Below are 27,480 nucleotides of genomic sequence, written 5' to 3'. Positions count from 1 at the left end.
AGGCCCAGCCCCTTATCCCGGCATTTAAAGCCCCTCATGAACTTCTCTGATAACCTTAGGAGCCTTATTCCTCCACTGCAGTCCCGCCACGCAGGCCCCCTCTTGATTCCCTAGTCATGCCTCCACTCTCCCTCTCTTTCCCCATCCTCACTCCCTTCTCCATGTGTCCAAAGCATTCTAGGCCTTCAAGGGCCAGCTTACCACCATCTCTCTATGGATTCCTCCCTGGTTGCTGGGCCTGACCCTCTCTCCCTCCTGCCTTTAGTGAGCCCAGCGTTGTCTTCCTGGGGTCTCAGTTACGTACGTTCTGACTCCTCTCCCAGCCCTGTCTGTGAGTTTTAGCAGGGTCCAGGTCTGGTTCTAATCTTTCTCTGCACTCCAGCTTGAAGCACAGTGTCAGGCACATGGACGGGTGGGTGAGGTAAGTCACTGCTGGCTGTGTGAAGAGTCGAGTGACAAACTGTATTCATTTGTTTATTCAACCAATATTTATTGATTGTCAGTTAAGTGGCATACTAGTTTAAATGCTATAGATATAGGCAGCTGGGTGTGGTGGTTCACACCTGTAATCCCAGCACTTTGGGAGGCCGAGGCAGGCGGATCACCTGAGGTCAGGAGTTCAAGACCAGCCTGGGCAACACGGCAAAACCATGTCTCTACTAAAAATACAAAAAATTATCTGGGCATGGTGGTGTGTGCCTGTGGTCTCAGCTACTCGGGAGGCTGAGGCAGGAGAATCACTTGAACCCAGGAGGTGGAGGTTGCAGTGAGCCGAGATTGCGCCACTGCACTCCAGCCTGGGAGACAGAGCGAGACACCATCTCTAAATGAATAAATAAATGAATAAACAAATGCCATTGATGTAGCAGTGAATAAAACAGATAAAAATGTCTCTGTCCTGAGGTAACTTACATTCTAGTTGGGAGAGATAGATAACAAGCAAGATTTATAAGTATTGTGAATTTTATTGTAAAATTCAGAGTATTTCAGATAATAATAAAGGCTTAGGAGATAAGTATTGTCAGGAAGGAAATAGGGAGAGTGTGAGTATTGGGAGGATAGGGTAGCAATTTTTTGTAGGGTGGCCAGAGAGGCCTCACTGAGAAGGTAATTGTTGAATAAAGACCTGTAGAGGGTGAAGTAGTGAATTATGTGGATATTCGGGGGAACAGTGTTCCAGGTAGAGGGAATAGCAACCGTGAAGGCCCTGAGTCAGGAGTGTACCCAATGGGTTTGAATAACAACAAGGTGGCTACTGTGATTAGTGCAGAGACAGAAGTGGGAGAGGGAGGTGAGGACAGAGAGATGATGGGTGCCAGATCGTGTAGGATGTTGTGGGCATTGGGTGAGATGGAGTTTTGTTCTAAGAAGTGGGACATCTGGCTTTTGACTTCTGCATCTATTGAAATGATCATGTAGTTATGTCCTTTATTCAATTTCTACAGTTTATTACATTGACTGATACATATATGTTTAACCAACCTTGCATTCTTGGGATATGTTTGCCATGGTCATGGTGGGTAATCACTTTTATGTATTGCTGGATTTTTTTTTTTTTTTTTTGAGATGGAGTCTTGCTCTGTGGCCCAGGCAGGCTGGAGTGCAGTGGTGTGATCTCGGCTCACTGCAAGCTCCGCCTCCCGGGTTCACACCATTCTCCTGCCTCAGCCTCCCGAGTAGCTGGGACTACAGGCACCTGCCACCACGCCTGGCTAATTTTTTTTTTTTTTTTTTTTAAGTGGAGACGGCGTTTCACTGTGTTAGCCAGGATGATCTCGATATCCTGACCTTGTGATCTGCCTGCCTCAACCTACTAAAGTGCTGGGATTACAGGTGTGAGCCACTGCGCCCGGCTGAATTGCTGGATTTGAGTTCGTAGTATTTTGTTGAGGATTTTTGCATGTACATTCATAGGAGATACTGGTCTGCAGTTTTCTTGTGGTGTCTTCGTCTGGTTTTGGTATCAGGGTAGTGGCCTTGTAATGAGTTGGCAAGTGTTCCTTCCTTTTCTGTTTTTTGGAAGACTTCATGAAGAATTTGTTAATTCATCTTTAAACATTTGGAAGAAGTCACCAGCAAAGCCATCTGGTTCTGGGCTTCTGTTTGTGGAAAGTTTTTTGATTGCTAACTCAATATTTACTTGTTATAGGTCAATTCAAATGTTCTATTTCTTCTTGAGTTGTTTCAATAGTTTGTATCTTTTTAGGAATTTGTACATTTATTCTAGGTTAATCTAATTTGTTGGCACACAATAGTTTATATAACAGTTCCTTCTAATTCTTTTAATTTCTGTAAGGTGAGTAGTAATGTCCTCCCTTTCATTCCTAATTTTAGTAGTTCGAGTCTTTTTTTCTCGGTCAGTTTGTCTAAAGGTTTGTCTATCTTGCTGATCTTTTCGAAGAATCAACTTTTGGTTTCATCAATTTTTTTCTACTATTTGCTTTTTTTTCTTTTCTTTTTTTCTTTTTCTTTTTTTTTTTTTTTGAGACAGGGTCTTGCTTTTTTTCCCAGGCTTGAGCTCCTGGTTTCAAGCAATCCTCCTGCCTCAGCCTCCCTAAGCGTTAGGATTATAGGAGTGAGCCACCCCATCTGGCTGGCTTATGCTGAGTAGAATCACTGTGGCTACTCTGTTGAGAATAGACCTGGGGGCAAGGACAGAAGCAGAGAGGAGTGAGGAGGCTGTTGCTAGAATGCAGGTGAGATGATGGGGTTTGAACCAGAGTGGCAACAATGGAGATTGTGAGAGGCAGTTGGATTACATATGTATTTTGAAGGTAGAGCTATCAGAATTTCCTGATGAATTCCAGGAGGAGTATGAAAGAAGAGTCAGAGGTGAGTTCCAGGTATTGGCATGAGCAGCTGGAACCGGCGAGGGCCCATTAATTGAGGCAGGAAAGGGAGCAGGAGCAGCAAGTGTTTTGGGGAAGGTCAACAGCTTGGTTTTATACATTCTGAGTTTGTCAGGGGAGGTTGATATCCAAGTGGAGGTGTTAGTAGACAGTTGGATAAGGAGTCAGAAGTCCAGGGGATATGGAATCATCCCTAAAACTTCAAAGGGTGAGAACATTTTTGGGGAGCAAAAGGAGTCAGCATTAGGATGGGTGTCCAGAGGGTGCTGAGGAATTGGCTTCTGTTGAATATGTGATGTCACCTTACTTTCTTCTACTCATCCATCCACCCACTCACCAATCCATCCATCCGTCCATCCGTCCGTCCGTCCGTCCATCCGTCCGTCCGTCCGTCCTTCCATCCATCCATCCATCCACCAATCTATCCATCCACCCATCCATCCGTCCATTCATCCACCAATCTATCCATCTATCCATCCATCCACTCATCCACCAATTCATCCATCCATCCATCCATCCATCCACCAATCCATCCATCCATCCATCCATCCATCCATCCATCCATCCACCAATCCATCCATCCATCCATCCATCCATCCATCCATCCATCCATCCATCCATCCACCAATCAATCCATCCATCCATCCATCCATCCATCCATCCATCCATCCGTCCATCCATCCATCCCTTCACTTCTCAGATTGCAGGAACCAAAGTCCTTCCTGCATGATTTCTGCTGTTGAAGGAGTAAGTCCTGGGGAGACAGGCTCCAAACTCTTCTCGGGAAGGGCCCATGGGAAGGTAGGCATGTGTGCTAGTGTGTGCATGCATCTAATATGAGTGTGTATATGTTCATTCTTGTGTGTATACATTAAAATGAATATACTGGCCAGGCGTAGTGGCTCACACCTGTAATCCCAACACTTTGGGAGGCCAAGGTGGGTGGATCACTTGAGGTCAGGAGTTCAAGACCAGCCTGGCCAACATGGTGAAACCCCGTCTCTACTGGAAATACAGAAATTAGCCGGGCATGGTGGTGGCGCCTGTAATCCCAGCTAGTCAGGAGGCTGAGGCAGGAGAATCGCTTGAGCTCAGGAGGTGGAGGTCACAGTGAGCCGAGATTGCGCCACTGCACTCTAGCCTGGGCAACAAAGTAAGACTCTGTCTCAAAAAAAAAAAAAAAAAAAAAAAACCTGAATATACTAGCCAGGCACGATGGCTCATGCCTGTAATCCCAGCACTTTGGGAGGTCAAGGTGGGCGAATCACTTGAGGTCATGAGTTTGAGACCAGTCTGGCCAACATGCTCTTTCCCATACCCCTGTCCCCACTAAAAATATATTAAAAATTTAGCTGGGCGTGGCGGTGTGTGCCTTTAATCCCAGCTACTTTGGAGGCTGAGGTAGGAGAATCGCTTGAACCTGGGAGGTGGAGGTTGCAGTGAGCCAAGATTGTGCCACTGCACTCCAGCCGGGGCGACAAAGTGAGACTCCATCTCAAAAAAAAAAAAAGAATATACTTGTACATATAATATACATTTAGCATGATATACATGCTAAATGTATATTGTATGTACAACTATATGTATTTTAATTTGTGTGTATGTCTGGGCATAGTGTGTATGAGTGTGTCGATGTGTGCTGTTTTGTACACTTATCTGTGCACAAGCGTGCACACCCCCCTCAGGACATGCAGATAACTGCGTGGGGTGTGCCTGTGTGCACATGTGCGCCTGCAGCTAAGTATAGCTTTTCTCCTGCTACTTTTGTGCCTGTAACTGCATGGTGTGGGCAGGATGATTTTTGGTGGCACTGTGTGTCTGTTTCCAGATTTCCTGAAGTAGGGGCCAAATCATGCTGCTTGTTTCATGGAAATGAGCTTTTCTGAGAATATAAAGTCTGGTCCGGGGCCTTCCCCGGGGGAGCCCATGCCCTGTGGCCACCTACAGAAACAGAGGGTTCCATCTCTTCCATCTTTCCAGTCCTCTTGGCAAGGGAAGTGGACTTCTCGGCTGTTAATTAGGGTCCAGACACGCACACAGCAGGTCTTGGCTTATACCACCTTCCTTGGCCTTCTTCCCAGAGCTGCTGCCCTTCAGAGGAGAAGGGGTTTGTGCTCAGAGGAGGAACTGCACCCAAAGCAGGGCCTCCACTGTCACTGACCTGGTGGCTGGAGGATGTGGCTGAACGTTGGCTATCCCCCCTTAGGTGGGCTTTGTGGTCAAGGTGGAGGGGCAGGAGTGGGGCATGGGAGGGAGCATGCCATGATGTGTCTGAAAGACCTGGCCATCATTCCTTCTTCTTTCCTTAGCAGTTGTGTGACTTGTGTGACCTAGGGCAAGATCTTGACCTTGCTGAGCCTCGATTTTCTTAGCAAGAAAATGGGAGTGCTACTCTTCACCTCATGGCTTCATTAAAGAGATAAGCAAATTTTGAGCCTGTTCTTTTTTTTTTTGAGACAGAGTTTTGTTCTTGTTGACCAGGCTGGAGTGCAGTGGCACAATCTCAGCTCACTGCAACCTCCGCCTCCCAGGTTCAAGTGATTCTCCTGTCTCAACCTCCTGAGTAGCTGGGATTACAGGCACCCACCACTATGCTCGGCTGATTTTTGGTATTTTTAGTAGAGATAGGGTTTCACCATGTTGGCCAGGCTGGTCTCCAACTTCTGATCTCAGGTGATCCACCCGCCTTGGCCTCCCAAAGTGTTGGGATTACAGGTGTGAGCCACCACGCCCGGCTGAGCCTGTTCTAATTACTATGCATATGTAACAAAACTTAATGGCTTAAAACAACAAAAACATTTATTTTGCTCACACATTTGCAGTTTGGGCCAGGCTTGAGAGCAAGAGGGGATGACATCTCTTTTCCACTTGGTGTTAGCTAGGCTGGATAAGGGTGAGGGGCTGGATTATCAAAGGGGTGGGGCCTGCCTGGCAGTCGATTCAGCTGTTGACTGAGACCTTAGCATTGGCTGGTACACCTGTCTGTGGCCTCTCCGTGTGGTCTGTGCTTCCTCACAGCATGGTGGCCGGGTTAAACAAGGACTAATGTTCTGAGATAGTGGGCCAGGTAGAACTGTGCTGCCTTTTATGACCTACCCTTGAAAGTTACCTGAATGTAACTTGCATTCTCTGCATTCTATTTTTTTTTTTTTTTTTTCACCTGAGCACAACTTCTGCTCAGATTAGTGGGGCAAAGAAATGGACTCTAGGCCATGCGCAGTGGCTTACACCTGTGATCCCAACACTTTGGGAGGCTGAGGCGGGAGGATTACCTGAGATGAGAAGTTCAAGACCAGCTTAGCCAACAGGGCAAAACCCCGTCTCTACAAAAATACAAAAATTAGCCTGGCATGATGGCAGGTGCCTGTAATCCCAGCTACTTGGAAGGCTGAGGGGGGAGAATCACTTGAACCCAGGAGGCGGAGGCTGCAGGGAGGTGGGATCGCCACCAATGCGCTCCAGCCTGGGTGAGGGAGTGAGACTCCATTTCAAAAAAAAAAAGAAATGGACTCTATCTTTTGATGAGAGTATCAGTGATCTGAAAGAACTTATGGAATGGAAGTATTTCAGTGACTATCTTTGGAAAATGCAATCTCCCATCATGCCCCAGGCCTTCCTTCCCTCCTGTCCCCTGGGCCCTGCTGACATCTGACATTGCATGGGAAAGTGTTTGTGTGCACAGCGGCGAAGCCCACCAGGGTAGGGGTGGGTCTCTAATTCCATGCTGCTCTTTCGGTCTCATGGTGAGAAACCCGGACTCGAGTGCGCTGAGGGAGCAGGTGTGCTTGAGATCTCTAAGGGCCTAAGCCTGTGGCCATGGCCAGGTGGCTGAGACGCAGGTCTCCACCAGGAAGAGCAGCAATGTCCACTCCCATATGAAATCTTTCCCCAGCACCTCCTCTTTGCCAGATGCCGTTCCAGGCACTGGGGTACAGCATGAACAAAGCAGGCAAAAGTATGTGTGTGTAATACAATAAACATGGAAAATGAACACCATAGGCCAGGCACGGTAGCTCACTCCTGTAATCCCAGCACTTCGGGAGGCCGAGGTGGGCAGATCACGAGGTCAGGGGTTTGAGACCAGCCTGGCCAACATGGTGAAGCCCTGCCTCTACTAAAAATACAAAAATTAGCCAGGCATGGTGGCACATGCCTGTAATCCCAGCTATTTGGGAGGCTGAGGCAGGAGAATCACTTGAGCCTGGGAGGCAGAGGTTGCAGTGAGCTGAGATCACACCTTTGTACTCTAGCCTGGGTGACAGAACGAGACTCTGTCTTAAAAAAAAAAAAAAAAAAAAAAAAAAGGCCAGGCACAGTGGCTCACACCTGTAACCCCAGCACTTTGGGAGGCTGAGGCAGGCAGAACACTTGATGTCAGGAGTTCGAAACCAGCCTGGCCAACATGGTGAAACCCTGCTTCTACCAAAAATACAAAAATTAGCTGGGCATGGTGGTGGGCACCTGTAATCCCAGCTACTCGGGAGGCTGAGGCAGGAGAATCGCTGGAACATGGGAGGCGGAGGTTGCAGTGAACTGAGATCGCGCCATTGCACTCCAGCTTAGTGACAGAGCAAGATTCCCTCTCAATAAATAAGCAAACAAACACCATAGTATGTTAGATGGGGATGAGTTCTGTGGAGAGCAACAGCAGGGAAAGGGGACAAAGAAAACAACAAGGGGCAATGCAAGGGGCCAGGGGAGGCCTTGTTGAGACGGTGACACTCCAGAAGCAGGTGTGGGAAGGAGCCATGTGGGTATGGGGTGGAGCAGGGAGGCGCAGTCCATGTGGAGGGCAGCCTGTGCGGAGGCCCTGAGGGAGAATGCATGGCTGGTGTGTTGGGGAAATGTGGCTGGAATGGGGTCAGCCAGGGAGCAGTAGAGGCGGTGAAGTCAGAGGTCACAGTGATGGGGGAGTGAGGGTGCGGATTATGGAGGGCCTCGTACATAGATTCACTCTGGCTTCCCATGTCACTGACACTGGAAGCTACCAGAGTGTCCAGCACAGAGGTGAGAGGATCTGACTTAGGGGTTGTATCTGGTATCTACTGCTGCATAAAAAATCACCCCAGAACTTTGTGGCTTAAGATAATGCCCAATTATTTCTGATTCCATGGTCTGGCTGGATTGTTCCTCTGCTGGTTTGCCTGTGTCCACTCACGTGGCTGCTTTCATCTGGACGATTACTGCAATGGAATGTCCACGCTGACCTTACTCACCTCTGGCTGTCCCCTGGGTCCCCTTCATCCTTCTCCATGTGGCTGCTCACCCTCCCCTAGGCTAGCCCAGCTTCCTTATATGACCATCTCAGGGCAATGCTCTAAGATAGCAAAAGTGGAAGTTGCAAAGTCTGTTAAGCCCCAGGCCAGGAACTTGAAAAGCATCACTTCCACCTGACTTTATTTATTTATTTATTTATTTATTTATTTATTTATTTATGACAGAATCGCTCTTTGTCGCCCAGGCTGGAGTACAGTGGTGTGATCTCGGCTCACTGCAACCTCTGCCTCCTGAATTCAAGCGATTCTCCTGCCTCAGCCTCCAGAGTAGCTGGGATTACAGGCACCTACCACTACACTCGGCTAATTTTTGTATTTTTAGTAGAGAGGGGGGTTTCACCATGTTGGTCGGCCAGGGTGGTCTCGAACTCCTGACCTAAAGTGGTCCACTTGGCTCGGCCTCCCAGAGTGCTGGGATTACAGGCATGGGCGACGGCACCTGGCTACTTCCACCTGATTTTATTGGCCAAAGAAAGTTAGAAGACCAGCCCAAGTTTACCATGGCAGGGGACTTCATACAAAGTGTGAATGTCAAGAGGCCTGATTAATTTGGGGCCATTTTGTAGCTTATGGACCACGTGGTTTAACAGGCTCTCTCTGGCTGCCACGTTGAGAATAGAATGAAAGAGGACAGGCTGGGCATGGAGGCGCACACCCGTCTTCCTAGCACTTTGGGCAGCTGAGGTAGGAGAATCGCTTGAGCTTAAACTCAGGAGTTTGAGACCAGCCTGGGCAACATAGAGAAAAAATTAAAAAGCAAACAAAAAATAAATTTAAAAAAAAAGAAAGAAAGAGGATAAAGGCAGAAACAGGGAAATCACTCCAGAGGATTTGTAGTAATATAGGCAGGAGATAGTGATGGCTTGGACCAGGGTAGCTATGGAGGAAGTGTGGAGAAGTGGTCAGATTCTGGGTATATTTTGGAAGTAGAATGAACAGGGTTTCCTGACAGACTGGGTGTGAAAGAAAGGGAGGAGTACAGGGCAGCTCCAAGGTTTTTGCCCTGAGCAGCTAGAAGCATATGGAGTTGCCACTTACTGCGGGGCAGGGGGCAGGGCGGGGGCGAAGACTGAGGGAGGGGTAGGGGTTTTTGTTTTGGAGGGAGGGATTAGCAGTTCCATTTTAGACATGTTACCTTTGAGGTGCTTCTTAGGACATTCAACTGGACCCCTTTTCTTTCTTTCTCTCTCTCTTTCTTTTTTTTTTTTTTGATGGAGTTTTGCTCTTGTCACTGAGGCTGGAGGGCAATGGCATGATCTCGGCTCACTGCAACCTCCGCCTCCCGGGTTCAAGTGGTTCTCCTGCCTCAGCCTCCCGAGTAGCTGGGATTATGGGGCACGCCACCAGGCCCAGCTAATTTTGTGTTTTTGGTAGAGATGGAGTTTCACCATGTTGCCCAGGCTGGTCTCCAACTCCTGACCTCAGGTGATCTGCCCGCCTCAGCCTCCCAAAGTGCTGGGATTCCAGGTGTGAGCCACCGCACTCGGCCTCGGACCTGTTTTCTAAGACAGGTTCTTGCTCTGTCACCCAGGCTGGAGTGCTGTGGCGCGATCTTGGCTCACTGCATCCTGGACCTTCTGGGCTCGAGTGGATCCTCCCACCTCAGCCTCCTGAGTAGCTGGGACTACAGGTGTGAGCCACCATGCCCAGCTAATTTCTGTATTTTTTTGTAGAGATGGGGTTTCACTATGTTACCCAGGCTGCTCTGGAACTCCTGGGCTTGAGTGATCCGCCTGCCTCGGCCTCCCAAAGTGCTGGGATTACAAGCGTGAGCCACTGTGCCCGGCCTCAACTGGACATATTAAGAGGCAATTGGGCCAGGCGCCCAGTGCAAACATGGTGAAACCCCGTCTCTACTAAAAATATAGAAATTAGCCGGGGGTGATGGTGGGCGCCTCCAGTCCCAGCTCCTCAGGAAGCTGAGGCATGAGAATCACTTGGACCTGGGAGGTGGAAGTTGCAGTGAGCCAGGATCATGCCACTGCACGCCAGCCTGGGCGACAGAGCGAGACTCCATCTCAAAAAAAAAAAAAAAAAAGCAATTGGATATGTATGTGTCTGGAGTTCGGGCGAGAGGTCTAGGCTGGTTATTTAAAGCCATGAGACCAAATGAGGTCACCAAGGGCATGAGCATAGACCTGAAGCTCGAGCTTGGACGCATTCCACATGTCAGTCAAGGCCGTGAATGCACAGTGCTACCGTGGTGAGGTCAAGAGTGAGACCAACAATTCACTGTATCATGTTGTATCAAATGACTTTTATATTTTTATTTGGGAGACACCAAAAAAACAAAAGCAAAAGCAGAAAAGCACAGAGAAGAAAATAACCGTTATTCACATTTTCATCTACAAGAACGAATAAATCTTCACATTTTGGCCTTTTTGCTTCTATATTTGTTATTTAATTAGGTAACCATCATTCTGTATATGTGTCTCTCTATACATTCACAGGCTTATGGTTAGGTAAAAATAGTTTTATTAAACCGGGGTCATATGGTAGTGCAATTTTTAAAAATAGATTTATTGAGATACAATTCGTATATCAGGCCAGCGTAGTGGCTCATGCCTGTAATCCCAGCACTTTGGGAGGCTGAGGCGGATCACTTGAGGTCAGGAGTTCGAGACCAGCCTGGTCAACATGGTGAAACCCCGTCTCTACTAAAAATACAAAAATTACCCAGGTGTGGTGGTGGGCGCCTGTAATCCCAGCTACTCAGGAGGCTGAGGCTGAGAATCGCTTGAACTCAGGAGGCAGAGGTTGCAGTGAGCCAAGATCACGCCACTGCACTCCAGCCTGGGTGACAGAGCAAGACCCTGTCTCAAAATAATATTAGTAATAATTCATATATTGGACAGTTCACCCAATAAAGTGTATACTTCACTGGTTTTTAGTACATTCACAGAGTTGTACAACCATCACCATATCAGTTTTAGAACATTTTGCTCACCCCAAAAAGAAATTTCATGCCTATTAGCAGTCACCCCCATTTCCCTCCAATCTATCTCTTTGCTCCCCAGCCCTGGCCCTAGGCAGCTGCTAAATCTACTTTCTGTCTTTATAGATTTGTCTGTTCTGGATAATTCATATAAATAGAATAATATAATATGTTTAATTTATATGAATCCGCTTGAATAAACTGAAGTGAAATCAAAGGAATTAAGTTTGAATTAGTTGTAAAACCGTGGACTTATTGATGAGTACTAGCTATGAAAGAGGACACCAGCCTTCTTATACCTCCTCTCCCTTCTCTCCCCAACCTCCTGATTTTTGTTAGTTATGTTATTATTTTTACTTTTTCTAGATGTAGAGCTTTCACAGTCTGTTCTTTTTTTTTTTTTTTTTTTTTCTTTGAGACACAGTTTCGCTCTTGTTGCCCAGGCTGGAGTGGAATGGCACGATCTCGGCTCACCACAACCTCTGCCTCCCGGGTTCAAGCGATTCTCCTGCCTCAGCCTTCTGAGTAGCTGGGATTATAGGCATGCGACACCACGCCCAGCTAATTCTGTATTTTTAGTAGAGAGAGAGTTTCTCTATGTTGGTCAGGCTGGTTGTGAACCCCCAACCTCAGGTGATCCACCCGGCCTCGGCCTCCCAAAGTGCTGGGGTTACAGGCGTGAGCCACTGTGCCTGGCCACAGTCTGCTCTTTAAGCATCCTCCTTGTAGTGGCTTGACAATAGTTTCATATTTAAGTAGATTTAGTGTTTGTTATCAGTCTGTTTACACAGATTCTTTATTCCTGAGTTCTTTATTTTGCTTCAACTCCTAACTGGGTAGATTTTATGATTAAGGAGTTTTTATCCACCCCTGTCCCCTAAAAGGCTAGAGAGTTTATTTTCTTTTGTTTCATGTATGCGTGAGATTGTCTTTTCTTTGATATTTATTTACTTATTTTGAGACAGGGTCTTACTCCGTCACTCAGGCTGGAGTGCAATGGTGCAATCATGGCTTTCTGCAGCCTCGACCTCCTGGGCTTAAGTGATCTTCCCACCTCAGCCTCCCAAGTAGCTGGGACCACAGGCATGCACCACCACACCCAGCTAATTTTTCTATTTTTTGCAGAGACAGGGTTTCGCTATGTTGCCCAGGCTGGTCTCAAACTCCTCAGCTCAAGTGATCCACCCTCCTCGGCCTCCCAAAGTGCGAGATTACAGGCATGCACCACTGTGCCCGGTCTGTATTATTATTCTCATTGCATTGTTTTATAGCTCGAAGCCAATATAAGGAATTTCCTTCTGCTCCTCTTATCACCTATCTTTTAGGTTGGATTTTTTTTTTTTTTTTTGAGACAGAGTCTCACTCTCGCCCAAGCTGGAGTGCAGTGGCATGATCTCAGCTCACTGCAACCTCCACCTTCTGGGTTCAAGCAATTCTCCTGCCTTAGCCTCCCGTGTAGCTGGGACTACAGGTGTGCTCCACGACGCCAGCCAATTTTTGTATTTTTTAGTAGAGATGGGGTTTTACCATGTTGGCCAGGCTGGTCTCGAACTCCTGACCTCAAGTGATCCACCCGTCTTGGCCTCCCAAAGTGATGGGATTATAGGCGTGAGCCACTGCGCCCGGCCAGGTTGGATTTTTTTCTCCTTGTCTCCCTCCCTTCCTTCCTTCTTTCCTTTTCTACAATATGTATCCATAGTTTACATGCTGAATACTTTCCTCCGAGCTGGGTGTGGGCAGCTCTGTTCAGAAACTGAATTTGCTTTGATGTAGTGTGGATGACTTTTTGTCTTTGACTCTCCCTGCCTTCTCTGTGACCATTCCGTTGTCCAAAGGGGATGCAGTTTGAGTTGAGCTTCGGCTCTGCAGACTTTTCTGTTGCCGGAGGGAAATGCAGGGCTCAGGCAAATGAGGAGTCTGTCAAAACACCTGGGCTCTGCTCTGTCTTCTGGGATTCAGGTAAATGCTCTACAGCACGGTTCATTGTACTTAATTACTGGATGCATTCCCTTCTGAGATGGGGGTTGCCCTCGGGCCTTGAGTGGAGTCAGTGATTGCAGCCATTGTTGGCTTTCTCTGTTTTTACTTGCCTCTCCCCAGCAGCTTTCCCTGCTGGCTCTCAGTTAGGGACTACTACTCAGTTAATTTCTCTCCAGATACGGGGGTTTCAGTGAATGGCTTTGGGGAAGGGAAGCCGAGAAGGGTAATATTCTCTTCTACAGAATTGTCTGCTCTTTTGCTTGGCTGCCTTTTTTTTTTTTTTTTTTTTGAGGATCTTGCTGTCCCCCAGGCTGGAGTGCAGTGGTGTGATCATGACTCACTGCAGCCTCAACCTCCCAGGCTTAAGGGATCCTCCCCCTTCAGCCTCTGGAATAGCTGGGATCCCAGGTGCATGCCACCATGCCTGGCTAATTTTTAAGTTATTTGTAGAGATAGAGGCTCACTATGTTGTCCAGGCTGGTCTTGAACTCCTGGGCTCAAGCAATCCTCCTGCCTCAGCCTCCCAAAGTATTGAGATGACAGGTGTGAGCCACTGTGCCTGGCTGCCAGTATTGAATGTTTATTTCACTAGGTTTTCTTCTTTTCTTTGGTAAAAAAATCACTTTTTTCTGGCTTACTGTTTTTTGCTTTTGTGTGGGAACTTAAGTCTATGACGCAACTTTCAACCCTCCATCTTTGCACAGGAGTTGACCCAGGTGATCTTGAAGGCTGCTCTTTGCCCAAACTTCATCATAGCTCTGAGTTCCCTCCTTGCCCAAGGAGAGATGTGGCCACCACTGCACAGGGCAGAGCCAGCATGGCTGTCACTGAGGCCTTTAGATCCAGGAGAGGACACTGCCCTTCCCAGTGTTTTTTTGTTTTGTTTGTTTTTTGTTTTTTTTAAAGAGGGAGAGTCTCACTCTTTTGCCCAGGCTGGAGTGCAGGTGTGATCTGTCAACCTCCACCCCTCCTGGCACAAGTGATTCTCATGCTTTAGCCACCCGAGTAGCTGGGATTACAGGCGCCCGCCATCACACCTGGCTAATTTTTGTATTTTTGGTAGAGAAGGGGTTTTACCATGTTGGCCAGGCTGGTCTCCAACTCCTGGCCTCAAGTGATCCGCCTGCCTCGGCTTCCCAAAGTGCTGGGATTACAGGTGGGAGCTACCATGCCCAGCCCCTTCCCAGTCTTGAAGACTCCTGAGTGAGGACCTGGGATGGAGGCCTGATAACTGCCCATCTGGTGTCCACAGGGGAGCTTGCAGCGTGGTTGGCAGAGATCAGCCAGGGCGCGGTCCACCATAGCTGTCATCAAGGGTCAGCCCAGGATGCAGGGGATGGCTGTGGGATCTGCTCTGTGGTCCCTGGAGTGGTACAGAAAGCTGGGCTATGTGAGTTCCCCAACTCTGGGGAGCATTCCTACCACTTCCCAGACTTGGCCCTTAGGGAGCCTCTTGGATAAGCCCTTTCTACCTGGCTCTCTGGGCTGGAGTAACCAGGCCCCACCAGGGGCTGTCTGAGAGGGGCCGAGACAGGCCCCCTCGTCCTTCCTCTGAGGGCCCCACCACTCTGCCAAGATCTAACAGGTTGTCTGTTGGCTGGCAGCACGGCCCCCCAGGAGAGCTCACAATCTCAGCCGAATTCTCTGGGAGGACGCAAAGGTTTTGCTCCCTTCACTGCCTCAGTCCCCACCTGCCTGCCCACTGGCTTGTTGGGCTGCTGCCGGCCCCTGGAAACCAGGCGGTGCCCTTGTGCCCCAATGCCAGTCCTTGCAATTACAGGTTGGCAAGCCCAGGGACAAAGTGTGCCAGACAGTACAGCAGCTTGCTGGCGGCTGGTCTGTGTCCTGGGGCCTGTGTCCTGACTGGCTCAGGCAAACAGTTGGTCCATGAGGGAGGAGGCTTTGGTCTTAGCTTTGCCCCAGGCACAGCGAGCCCCTAGGGGATATTGGCCTTTTCCCTTCTCGGTGGGCTCAGAATCCATTCTTTGCAGTTCAGAGTCAGTTACTGCCCAGTTGGACGACTGAACTGAACCAAGATTGAAGGCACTGCCCCTGCCACCCCACAGGGGCTGACCCTTTCCTCCTGCTTCCTCCTCCTGCTGACCTGTGCGTGCAGGTGGACGAGAGGAGAGGTATGTGTGTGTGCAGATCTAAGTGTGCACACATCCACTCTTGTGCATGGATGTGCACAAGAGTGAGACACAAGCGTGTTTATGTATGTGTGTGTGTGTGTGTGTGCATCATTACTATGTTGATGATGAGACCACAGGTCTGCATGGGTACATGCCAGGCTGTTATTTGGCAAGTCCACCCCAACGAGCCTGTGCCAGGGTTTATAGCCGTCATCTTTCTGGTGCCCTTGCCACACATGTTTTGATATTTTGAATGGCTCCCCGCATATGTAGGTAGTTGTGACGTGTGAGTTCTTCGTGTGTGGCTCAGGTTATGGGTGTCCATGTGTGGGTGCATATGTGTGAGTGTGCTTGTGTGTTGATCTCGTGTGCACGTGTGAGAGGCCTTGGCTGTGCATGTGTCTGGGCATGTTTGCGCGGCCGTGTGTGTGACAGTGTGAGCATGGATACCTCTGTGTGAGGGTCTCTGTGGCCGGGGATGACTAAAGCCAGGGACATTTATCATCACTTTCTTAGCTCGAGGGGGAAATTCTCTTGGTCTGGAATGGCAGAGGCCAGGGGCTGAGGGGCTCCATGTTTCTCAGGCTCCAGGCAGTGTTCCCAGGCCCTATCTCCCAGAGGGATCTAAGTCAGGGTGCAGGGAGGCCACACAGACTCTGAGGAGACAGGGGCAGAGTCAGATTTCTCTTTCGGAAGTCCGCTCCAGGGCTGGTGTCTGGAGGGATGGTGGGGCCTGGGAAACTGGGGAGGAGACGGCCGGGGAGGCCTGGAGTGCACTGGCCAGTGGCCATGGACAGGAGGAAGAGGCAGATTCGAGGAACGTGTGGATGCAAAATGGACAGAAATCAGTGATGAGGGGTGTGAGGGTGAGCAAGGCATGCAGGGACCCTCACCCCCAGCGTCTGGCCTGGGTGATGGGGACCAGGCGCTATCCCTGAGCCAGAGGAGATCAGCCCCGGCAGCTTGCTGGTGACCAGTCTGCGCCTGAGGCCTGTGTCCTGGCTGGCTCAGCCACACTGGGAAGGAACAGAGATGTTTGGGGACAAGGGAGAGAATGAGTTTAGGCAGCTGTTCAGTGTGAGGTGCCTGTGGCCATCCAGGAAGGACCTGGGACTGCAGGGCTGAGATGCCCATGTAGGAGCAGCTTCGAACAGTCAGCTGAATTCTACAAACCAGGGCCCTTTTTGTGTGTTTTCTTTGCTTTTGAGTTGTGGAGCCCGGGTTTGAACAGCTCGTGGAAGTCACTGAACTCCAGGACCCAGCGTGCCCTGGCCTGTGAGGAGCCCCAGTGCAAAGCGGGGTTACCAGCTTAACAAGCAGGGGCTGCTGGTGCTGGAGGGCCCTGGTGGAGCATCTGGGGCACCCTGGCGTTGTACCATTGGGGAACCAAGGCCCAGAGGCGGAGGCCTCCCCAGGCCCGCTCAGCAAGGCAGGGTGGGGCTGGGCCCGTCCACCCCAGGAGGTCACATCCCGTGGCTGTGGAGCCCCTCCTGGAGCTGAGTCAGCCCTGGTGGCCGCTGCCCTAGGAGACTCTGTAATTACAGGATTAGAAGGTGGCCTCTCCGCAGCTGAGCCCTTTGCCCCTCAAAGCTGCCAAGTGGAGACGAGGATTTGGTGGTGCGGTGCTGGCCTCCAGGTGTGTCTGAGGAGCCCTGGCATCCTCGGGCAGCTTCTTCAGCCTGAAAGGCCCCATTGTAGCCGCAGCCTCCCTCTGATGGGCTCTATTTTGGGGCCGGGATCCACCCTGTCCCAGCTGGGGGAAGGAAAGGGTGTATTTCAGCATGTCCTATGGGTGTGGAGTGGCCAGGGAGAGCAAAACAGGAGGCTGGTTCTGGTTGGGGGACAGGGTGCCTGGGCTGCACGGAGGTCGCAGAGGCAGACGCTGGCAATGTGAAGGTGGGAGAGGCCTGGAGGGCAAGGTGCAGGTGCCCGGAAAAAGTCAGAGGGAGGTGGGTGTGAGTCGGGTCGGGCTTTCATGTGGCCCCAGGAGGCAGCTGGCAGACCCTGCTAGGCAGGAATGTGGATCTGCAGCTGCCCGGGCCCCGCCTGAGACCTGCCTGCCAGCGACTTCCTGATTCCTGCCCCTGTGGGTGCCCGGCCCCATGTCCCAGGCCTGAGGGAGGCCCACCTGCCCTCAGGGCCCTCTCAGTTTGGGTGCCAGGGACCAGGCACCGCAGTCCCAGGGGCTGGGTTAGACCAGGAGAGCGCATGGCTGCTGGGGCTCCTTGGCTGGTTCTGCTCTCCCTCCACCAGAGCTGGGCCGCGTTCCTGCCCCGCCCAGCACGGTGGACACATCCCAGCCCCTTGCCTCCGCCCCCGTGGGTCCCCGGCTGGCGTGGTCTTGTGGCTGTCCTGGGCCCGTCCTGACCCTGACTGTCCTTCAGGGCTCTCCCCGGCGCCACCTCTGTCCAGGGGCCCCCTGCCCATCTCGGGCTGTCCTCTGATTCCCCAGTGCTAGCCTCACCAGGTACTGTGGATGCTGGGAACCCCCACTCCCTCTTCCCCCAGTGGACCCTTCACCCTCACCATCCACAGGCCATCACGGCGCGGGGGGTGGGGGGCGCTCACCAGGACGTGGCTTGATGCGTGCCCTCCGGCCTGAGTTTGTCTGTGAAATGGGTGTAATGACGTCTGCCTTACAGGGCACCTGACCTGAGGGGTTAGACAGGGTCACGAGAGAGGACAGGGCTGGTGCGTGGCAGGTGTTCAGGTGGCGGTCCTTCAGGTCCTCCGTCCCGGGTGCTCCCTGGCCACTGATCATCAGGTCTCTGGGTGCCTGAGCCTGGGCTACCCTGGAGACAGCCCCGTGATCCAGGAATGACTAATTCCACCCCTGCAATAAGCTCTTGGAAGCTTTGAGAAATGAGACATTTTTTTCTCTCTCTTTCTTCTTGCTGCTTTCTTAAACTCTTCTTGAGTGAGGGGAATGAGGATTGTCGTAATCCCTTGGCACGAGGTGAAGGGGGAGTGTTCCGGGCTTGTGGTAACCAGAGGACACTGGGAGCAGGGCTGGGGGTGGGCACTGGGCAGGGGCCGGAAGCCTCACACTCCAGGCAGGCTTTACTCAGGGTCAGCTGGTGACCCTAGACAAGCCCCGTCCTTGACCACGCTCGGTTTGACTGTCTGCATGATGGGTGTACCCGGCCTTGCCCACCTCCCTGTGCTGCTCCAAGGGGAAGGGATGGCCCGGAGGGGCCTTTGGTGGGGTGCCTGGGGCTGGGCACGCTGGCTGGCACACGGTAGGTGCCTTATCAGTGTATATGGACTTTTGGGGAAAACAGAGGAGGGGTGGGCAGCCTCCAAGCAGTCTTTTACTCTTTGTCCTCTAAAGTATGTTTTTTTTTCGCCTTTTTTTTTTTTTTTTTTTTTGAGGCGGAGTCTCACTCTGTCACTCAGGCTGGAGTGCAGTGGTGTGATCTCGGCTCCCTGCAACCTTTGCCTCTTGGGTTCAAGCTATTCTCCTGCCTCAGCCTCCTGAGTAGCTGGAACTACAGGTGTGAGCCACCACGCCCTGCTAGTTTTTGTATTTTTAGTAGAGATGGGATTTTACCATGTTGGCCAGGCTGGTCTTGAACTCCTGACCTCAAGTGATCCTCCCACCTTGGCCTCCCAAAGTGCTGGAATTACAGGCTTGAGCCACCGTGCCTGGCTTAAAGTCTGTTTTCTTACCTTTAAAAGTGGCCTGGGAGGAGGCCTAGCTGCCTCCTCCTGGGCCCCAGCGGGGGACTCCAGGGGCTGGATGCTCGCCTATGGGTCCTGGCTCTGTCTACCCACCGTCAAGGCTGCTGGAACTGGAAAAATAGTTCCAGGCCTTCCTCGCTCACTCCAATAAGTCTCAATAATGCCTTTCTCTGTAGCGTCCCAGTCTCTCCTCTCCACAGGTGGGAAGCAACAGGTGGGGTTGGTGACTGGCATCTGGGAATCCTCACCCAGGCCACCCTCTGTCCACAGGTGTTCCTGGGCCTTGGGGAACTGCTTCTGTCCTGCAACTGGGCAGTGGTTGCCGACATCCTGCTGGTAGGTGTGGGAGTCAGGGTTGGGGGCTGAGCAGGGGGAGCTGGCAGCGGTATCAGAGACCATGCATTAGGGGACCAAAGCCATTCACAGTTACCTTAGACCAGAGGCCTCTCTGACACTCCCGAACATCTCTGACCATCATCCCCATTTTGCAGATGAACAAATGGAGGTTCAGAGAAGGCAAGTGCCTGTTCCAAAGTCACACAGCCCCAACGCAGGGAGCCAGGGCTGGAACCTAAGCATTTTGACTCCCTGGGCTACTTCCCTCCCTCTTTTTTTTTTTTTTTTTTGAGACGGAGTTTCACTCTTATTGCCCAGGCTGGAGTGCAATGGCCTGAATCGGCTCACTGCAACCTCCACCTCCTGGGTTCAACTGATTCTCCTGCCTCAGCCTCCCAAGTAGCAGAGACTATAGGCACCCACCACCACACCCGGCTAATTTTGTATTTTTAGTAGAGATGGGGTTTCACCATATTGGCCAGGCTGGTCTTGAACTCCTGACCTCAGGTGATCTGCCCGCCTCGGCCTCCCAAAGTGCTGGGATTACAGGCGTGAGCCACCGTGCCTGGCCCCTCTCTCCTTCTTTCTGTGGCACACTGCTTCTCAGCAAGCAGGCTTCTTGGCCTCCACTCTGGGGCATGCAGACGGGATACCATCCTTCAAGACAGTAGCCACTGAGGCCCATTGCGCCAGCCCACACTGACTCGTGTGTCACAGGCTGCCATGCAAGGATCAGCCCTGCCTGTAAGAGGCCTGATGCTGTCTTGACCACATGGCTGCTGTGTCCAGAGTCCCACATGGCCCCTCCCTGAGCCCCATGCTCTTCGTCCAGCCTCCTTGCCTCCTTCTGGGAGGCATACAGGGAAGGACTTTGAACACATGAAGGGCTGTGCCTTTGTAGATAACGTAGCGCCCTGGGCCTGTGAGCACCCCGAGAGCCTTCCTTCCGCCTCCTGGCAGCCTGGCACAGTCTGGTGCCGGCCACAAGGGAACTGGACCAGACTGGCAGTCGGCTGAGAGCTGTCCTGAGGGCATTCAATGCCGCGGCACCAGCCTGGATTCAGAAAACGGACCTGGCTGTCAGCCCTGGTCCTGCCACTTAAGAGCTGTGTGGCCTTAGGCAAGTCACTGTGTGTCTCTGAGCCTCGGTATCCCCATGTGGAAAGTGGGGATGATAATGGCACCTGCCTTATGGATTGATGTGAGGGTGAAATGAGAAGATCCATGTACCTGGCACAGAGAATGCTGGCTAGGATTCTCACAGCAATCCAGAATTTTCAATTTTCTCATTTTCTATCCCCCAAAGAAATCATGGTGCCCTACAATCTGAGTTTGAAAGGGTTATGGGCATGTATAGTCGTTTAATCCGTCAACAAACCCTGCTTGAATACTACTGTGGACGGGGTGCTCACTCTGCCAAGATGTCTGCCCCTCCCTGGCAGATCCCCTGTCCCCTCCCCACGGCCCAGGCCCAGCGAGTGTGGAGAGGCCTGCCCTGTCTTTGGCTCCTGGGTGAGTGGATCAGCTGCAGGACTGGCAGGTCTTCCCTGCCCCTCCCTCCAGACAGGAGACTTGGGCTCTAGCCCAGAGTCAGCCGCAGACCTGCTGCATGGCCCTGGGCCTCAGTTTCCTTGTCTATAAAAGGGGTAATCACCACCTGCCCGGTCGGGTGAGCAAGGCGGCCTCCAGGAACGCTCAGGAAAGGGGAAGGCATTGGCAAATGTTTTATTCGTGGGATTGTCCACTTTTAGACTCAGGGAGATTAACATCCCCCCAGCATAGCTGGTTCTCTCTGAGGTGGTCCAGACGGAGCTGCACCTGCCCCCGCAGCTTCCGTGGCCTGCCCCCCACGGCGCAGCTCCCTCTTCCACATGACAGCCCCACAGATATGTGAAGGCTGCACCCGTGTCCCCCAGCGTCTGTGTTTGTAAGAATGATTAACCTGGCAGAGCCAGGCTCTTTGTGGGGTTAAAGAGGAGAGTGCGTGCTGGAAAGGGCGGGTGGGGGAAGGGGCGAAGGAGAGTTAGGGGCTGGCCAGCTGCACAGTTTTACCCATCTGGGGAGCTGCCCAGGGAGCCGGCTGGACAAGAGCCAGCCCACCTCAGGGCTCCCCGTGGTCCTTCCTTGGCTTGGAGGCCTCCAGTCCCAACGCTCTGCACCACCACCCCAGAGCCTCCCGCTGCCTTCCCTGCCTTCCCACCTTCCCGGAGCCCCGTGGCCAAAGATGCCTTTCGGCCTTCGGGGATCAGAGCTGAGCAATCCTTGTAGCCCCTACAGTTCGGTTCCTCCATGTTGCTGCTTCCTCCCTGTAAAGGCAGGTGGTGGAGGAGCCCTTCTGTGCAGTGGAGGGGCAGATGCCAGCTTGGAGCAGGGTGAGGAGGGCGAGGGAGGGGAAGCAGGACACTGAGGGTAGACAATTCCCTTGAGGAGCTGAGCTGACAGGAGCAAAGGGCATGGTAACTGGAGGTGGCAGAAGATCCTGGGAAGCTGGCATTGCTTTTCAAGAGTGGAGGCCAGAACAGCCTCCAGGGAGCAGAGAGGGGCAAGCAGGAGGAGAGAGGGGGTCCTATTCGAGGGTGAACTAGGGGTGGGATCCAGCACTGGGGGAGGAAGTAGCCTCCCAGCAGAGCAGGGGCAGGAAGCGTGTGAGGACAGGGCCTGTGGCAGGAAGTAGAGGAAGGTCCCCTTTGCCGGCTGGCACTTGCTCCTGAGACAGGAGATCGGCTTCTCCTTCAGCAGGGGCCCAGGGAGGGAGGAGGCCTTAGGGTGTGTGTGAACAGGGGCCACAGAACAAGGGTGCAGGAAGCTAAGGGCAGGGCACGTTCACGTGAACAGCTTTGGGCGGCCAAGAAAGCCACAAGGGGCTGATAGGGAAATGGGTGGAAACTGCAGGTGTCTGGGTGGTTGGAGCCTGTGGGTGGGTCAGAGGGCAGAAGGCAGAGGGCAGCAGAGCCCAGGCTTGAGGACTCGGCAGCAGCCCATCTGCTCCCACTCCCAGCCGGGCTCCTCACTAGCTGTGTGACCCTGGCCAAGTGACTGAACCTCTCTGGGTCTTGGTTTGCTCACCTGTCCAGTAGGTAGAGTGGTGGCAACCACCAATGACACCCCAGGCTGTAAGGATAGAATGAACTCACACCTGCATCCTGCAGATTTCTGAGTGGGCGTGTGGGCCCCACTGACTTCCAGATCATCCCTTTCTTGGGCCACTGCTCTCTCTTTTTCTTTTACTTTTGAGACAGAGTCTCGCTCTGTCGCCCAGGCTGGAGTGCAGTGTCGGTTCACTGTAACCTCTGCCTCCTGGGTTCAAGCTATTCTCCTGCCTCAGCCTCCTGAATAGCTGGGACTACAGGCATGCGCCACCACGCCCAGCTAATTTTTGTGTTTTTAGTAGAGACGGGGTTCACCATGTTGGCCAGGATGCTCTTGATCTCTTGACCTCGTAATCCGCCCCCCTCGGCCTCCCAGAGTGCTGGGATTACAGGCGTGAGCCACTGCGCCTGGCCGGGATACTGCTCTCTTTGATGCCATCTCCACAATGGGGAGAATCCAGGTTCTCTCTGGAGAAGGGACCTCAGGGGCTCTCTGGTCCAGTGGCTTGAAGACGTCATTGTGCATGAGAGTCAGATTTGAGGCAGCTTGTGACAAACCCAGATTCCAGGCCCTGTGTCCTCTGAGACAGCGGGTCCATGCTGGGGTCCAGGGACCTGCGTTTCCGATGAGCTTCCCAAGTGATCCTGCTGTAGCATTCCGTAGAGCACACTTTGAGAACACTGGTCTCGCACTGCGAGCTCCCCAGTCCATAAATGCTTTGCCAAATTCTAGCCATCCCCTTGTTCACATACGCCTCCAATGGGGAGCTCATTCTGCGTACCTTGGGCAGCCCCTACCTCTTGGGGGGCTTTCTGTTGATGAAAATGATTTGGCTCAGTCACAGCCAAGACCCACCTCTGCCAGCCTCTCCTTGGCCCCGCTGGGCCGCAGAGGGGCCCTGCTCCCTGGAGACTGAGATTGTGTCCCCTGAACCCACATCTCCCCAGGCAGAGCTCCCTGCCTCCCCAAACCTACTCATGGGGTCTTCAGCTCCCTCCCAGCCCTGCTGTCTGTCCCCGCCCCACTCAGGATGGCCCAGAGCCAGCTCACCCCAACCCCTCTCCAGGCAGGTAACAGTGTAAGCAAAGGTATGGACGGAGGATCCCAGGGGCACGATCTCTGGATCCCAACCAGTGTGGGGGCTAGAGCAGGAGAGGAGCTCATTCCCTCTTTCTTAGGCCTGTCCTTTGGGGTCTTGGAATCCAGCCACAGGCTCATCTCCCACCCCTCAGCAGACGTCCCCACAGTTCCCCCGAGAGTTGTCACTTCTGCATTCTCCCCCTGCCCCAGGTCTCAATGCTTCCCTGCTCAGCCTCTGCCCCCCAGGTAGCTGTGTGCTCACTGGCCTGTCTCACCTTCCCAGGGGCGTCTGGGGGCGAGGCCTGGGTGGGGGTGCAGGAGGCAGGCTGCCAGGGGAGTCTGCACCTGGTGGCTGCTTCTCCGACTTTCTGCAAGCCCTTGGTTGGCCCTGGTTTCGCCCTGGGCTATAAAGGGAACAGCCCTTCTAAGAAGGGAGAGCCAGAAACAGAGGTGTTTTTGTCTCAGAATAGAGTGAGCCTGGATTTTTGGGAACCCAAAGCCTCTTATTTCTGAAATTACCCCCTGGGCTCTCCAGCTTCTGTGGGGCCCAGCCTTGGCTGCTGGCTGCATGGAGACAATGAGGACTTGGAATAGGCTGGGGGAGACCCACCCCTCTCACCACTGGCAGCAGCGGCTGAGCTGGGCCCGGCAGGTTGGGGTTCCTGGGAGAGGAGGAAGGGGCCAGCCCACCTGGACCTTACTGTGGGGGTCCCAGGAGCCCCAGCCTCCGTGTGGACCTTTTTGGACATTCAGGCTCCTCCCTTCAGGAAGCCTCACCTGCCTTCCCAGAGCCACCAGTGAGTAATCACATAATTATGGGGTGAGAAGGAAGTCCTTGGGGAAGGTGCAAAGCTGTTGGTCAGTTCCTTCTCAGGCCTGTTGACAGATCCTGGTGATGGCAAGAGGCCCGGTTTCTCTTGCCACCTGCGTATGGTGGCTCAGTGCCAGTGACCCTGGGACAAGCCAGTCACCACAGTGACTCCCGCCACTCTGCCCTGCCCACCACCAAACCCCCTGCATCTGTCCCCTGGGATTCTGGAATCCAGAGATCATGTCCCTGGGATCCTCCCCCACACCGTCGCTTACACTGTCCCCTGCCTGGAATGCCTTTCCCCATCTCTTTGCCAGTTACTCTGCCATCCGTTTACAGGGCTAGCAATGAACTTGTCCTCATCTTTCTCTCAGATTTCTGAATGTTCTATTACAAATGCATAAATATTGCTGGAAACACCGGCTCCTCCTTGCCCATCACAGCAGAGTGGTCAAAAGGCCAGATCCTAGAGGGAGAAGGCCTGGGATCCTCTCTCAGCCCTGTTATTTCAGGCTGGATAATGTTGGGCAAGTCACTTACCCTCCCTGTGGAGGTTTTTCTCATCTGTAAAATGCAGGTGGTCATCATATCTCTCTCATGGGTTGTTCAAGTTGATATATAAAATGTATACACCAAGCATTCAATAGGTGTTGGCAATTATTTTATTATTATTTTTTAGATAGGATCTTGCTCTTTCACTCAGGCTGGAGTATAGTGGTACCACCTCGGCTCACTAGAACCTCCACCTCCCGGGTTCAAGCGATTCTCCTGCCTCAGCCTCCTGAGTAGCTGGGATTATAGGCACCCGCCACCACACCCAGCTAATTTCTGTATTTTTAGTAGAGATGGGGTTTCGCCATGTTGGCCAGGCTGGTCTTGAACTCCTGACCTCAAGTGATCCACCCGCCTCAGTCTCCCAAAGTACTGGGATTACAGGCGTGAGCCACTGTGCCCAGCTAATATTGATTAACTCATGGCCTCAGATCATGGATACCTAGGTCTTGGGGATAAGGCTCCAGGGTGTAAGCGCCCCTGTGGCTGTCCAATTGGGTTCATGTGACCATGTGGTTTCTGCTTGAGTCCCCCCCGCCCCCCTCCTTCCATCCCCTGCTGTAGCCCTGGGTTCTGGCAGACTTTCTCCTGGGAATAGTCTCCCAGACGGACCTACTTGAGTTATTTGGTTGGCAAACTTTCAGCTAGTCCCCTCTGTGCCTGGTATCTTGCAGGGACCCCAAGAGAAATTAAGGGTCTTTGTTGCCCACACACCATAGGGAATAAGGGGCGGTGGACAGAGAAAGGGCCCTTCCCAGTTCTGGGGGACATGCGTTAATTAGGGGTGTGCATAGGAGTTGCAGGAGCTCAGGACAGGTACCTGCACTCTGAGAGGGCTTCACAGAGGAGGTGACCCAAATGTAAGTCCTAAATGAGAAATAGAGATGCTTCAGCTGGACCAGAGAGTGGAAGGCATGCCAGGCAGAAGGCGCAGCCGAGTTCAAGTGCCTGGAGCATTCTGTCTCAGAGCGTTATTTTGGTCTGATGTCCACACAAAGCCTCCAGATAGCAGATGAATAATGATAATGAGTGAAACTCTCAAGATCGGTCTGATTATTACCCCCATTTGGGGATGGAGAGACTGAGGGAAGAAAGGTGAAGCAGCTTGCTCAAAGTCACACAGCTAGCGAGTGGGGATCTGGATCGGAACCCGAGAGTCTGACTCCAGGGTTCTTTTTTTTTTTTTTTTTTTTTTTTTGAGATGGGATTTTGCTCGTTGCCCAGGTTGGATTGCAATGGTACGATCTCGGCTCACTGCACCCTCTGCCTCCCGTGTTCAAGCAATTCTCCTGCCTCTGCCTCCCGAGTAGTAGCTGGGATTACAGGCATGTGCCATCACGCCCGGCTAGTTTTTGTATTTTTAGTAGAGACAGGGTTTCACCATGTTGCCAGGCTGGTCTTGACCTCCTGACCTCAGGTGATCCACCTGCCTCGGCCTCCCAAAGTGCTGGCATTACAGGTGTGAGCCACCGCGCCTGGCCCAGAGTTCATCTTCTTAATGTTCTCAGCCTCGTCCGTGGAGTTGTGGGGGCTTCTCCAGCAAGGCTGCCTTTGATCTCTGCCCCAGGGGCCTTGAGGTTCCTGAGAGGACTGAACCCTCCGTACCACCCCTGCCCAATTGCCCACATATGCAGACACCTGGGATGCACCCGCTCTTCGCCCCGCCCGCCTGTGCTGCTGTGTTCTGGGCCCCTGAGCTGGGACACCCCAGCCCCATTCACTGTGGTCACATTCATGCCTGGTTCCTTCCCAGTTCAAGAGCAAACTCTCAAGAGGGGTGGCCCTGATCAGGGGCCTTGGCACCCCCATCCTGGGGCACTGGGGAAGCTTCAGATGGGCTTGATGTTCTGGGGTGGGACTTTAGACATTGGGGGTTGTCGACTCCCTCCCATCCCACTCACCTGAATGGCCTGTCACTCCTCCAGGCAGGTCTTTGGCAGGTAGGGAACAGCAGGCAAGGGTGCCCTCACTTGGGGTGCCTCCCTGCTGAGCCTATGTTTTGCAGTCTGTGGTGGTGCCCAGGTGCCGGGGGACAGCAGAAGCACTTCAGATCACGGTGGGCCACATCCTGGGAGACGCTGGCAGCCCCTATCTCACAGGACTTGTAAGATGTGTCTGCATGTGTGGGGTGGGGAGGGTCTGGGGGCCAGCCTGGTGGGCCTGGCAGACCCACCCCTTCTCCTCCACAGATCTCTAGTGTCCTTCGGGCCAGGCGCCCTGACTCCTACCTGCAGCGCTTCCTCAGCCTGCAACAGAGCTTCCTGTGCTGCGCCTTTGTCATCGCCCTGGGGGGCGGCTGCTTCCTGCTGACTGCGCTGTACCTGGAGAGAGACGAGGCCCGGGCCTGGCAGCCTGTCACAGGTACCCTACCCCTTGCACCAGGCCCGGCTCAGGGCTGGACACGCTAGGGACAGACAGCACTGGCCACCTCCTGAATCCCTGGCCAGTTTGTTTGTTCATTCATTCAGAAATGCTTAGTACACTCCTGCTATGTACCAGGGAAGGTTGCACATGCTGAGGAGTGAAAGAATGAGGCCAAGTCCAGGCCCCTGTAGAAACTGACACTCTAGTTGGTGAAGACAGACCAGAAACAGAAAAAGTTAAAGATGTAGCATGTTCAGGGTGACGAGTGCTATGGAGAGATATAAAGCAGGAAAGGAAGGAGAAAGGGGCCGGGCACGGTGGCTCACACCTGTAATCCCAGTACTTTGGGAGGCCAAGGTGGGCAGATTACAAGGTTAGGAGTTTAAGACCAGCC

At 52.5% G+C, this 27,480-nt stretch overlaps 1 protein-coding gene and 1 long non-coding RNA gene across 3 annotated transcripts in view; one reads left to right on the top strand and one right to left on the bottom strand.

Annotated features, from left to right (window-relative positions):
• SPNS3 (SPNS lysolipid transporter 3, sphingosine-1-phosphate (putative)) overlaps positions 1 to 27,480 on the top strand; it is a 52,947-nt gene that overhangs the window by 24,266 nt on the left and 1,201 nt on the right. Inside the window, exons 9-11 of one of the 2 annotated variants that reach the window (XM_055257911.2) lie at positions 19,124 to 19,189; positions 26,728 to 26,826; positions 26,912 to 27,083. In XM_055257911.2, coding sequence (XP_055113886.2) covers positions 19,124 to 19,189; positions 26,728 to 26,826; positions 26,912 to 27,083 — 337 coding nt within the window. The remainder of the gene's footprint in view (positions 1 to 19,123; positions 19,190 to 26,727; positions 26,827 to 26,911; positions 27,084 to 27,480) is intronic. The other variant, XM_055257912.2, reaches the window with a different exon arrangement.
• Positions 24,815 to 26,797, bottom strand: LOC134735312 (uncharacterized). Its single transcript, XR_010118393.1, has 2 exons — positions 26,624 to 26,797; positions 24,815 to 26,332 (listed from the first exon to the last, which is right to left on the bottom strand). It is a non-coding gene; the product is annotated as an uncharacterized lncRNA (long non-coding RNA).

Source organism: Symphalangus syndactylus, chromosome 20, assembly GCF_028878055.3.
Source record: "Symphalangus syndactylus isolate Jambi chromosome 20, NHGRI_mSymSyn1-v2.1_pri, whole genome shotgun sequence".
Classification (NCBI taxonomy): domain Eukaryota; kingdom Metazoa; phylum Chordata; class Mammalia; order Primates; family Hylobatidae; genus Symphalangus; species Symphalangus syndactylus.
Note: the sequence above shows the minus strand (reverse complement) of the source record. Positions and strands in the feature narration are given on the sequence as shown.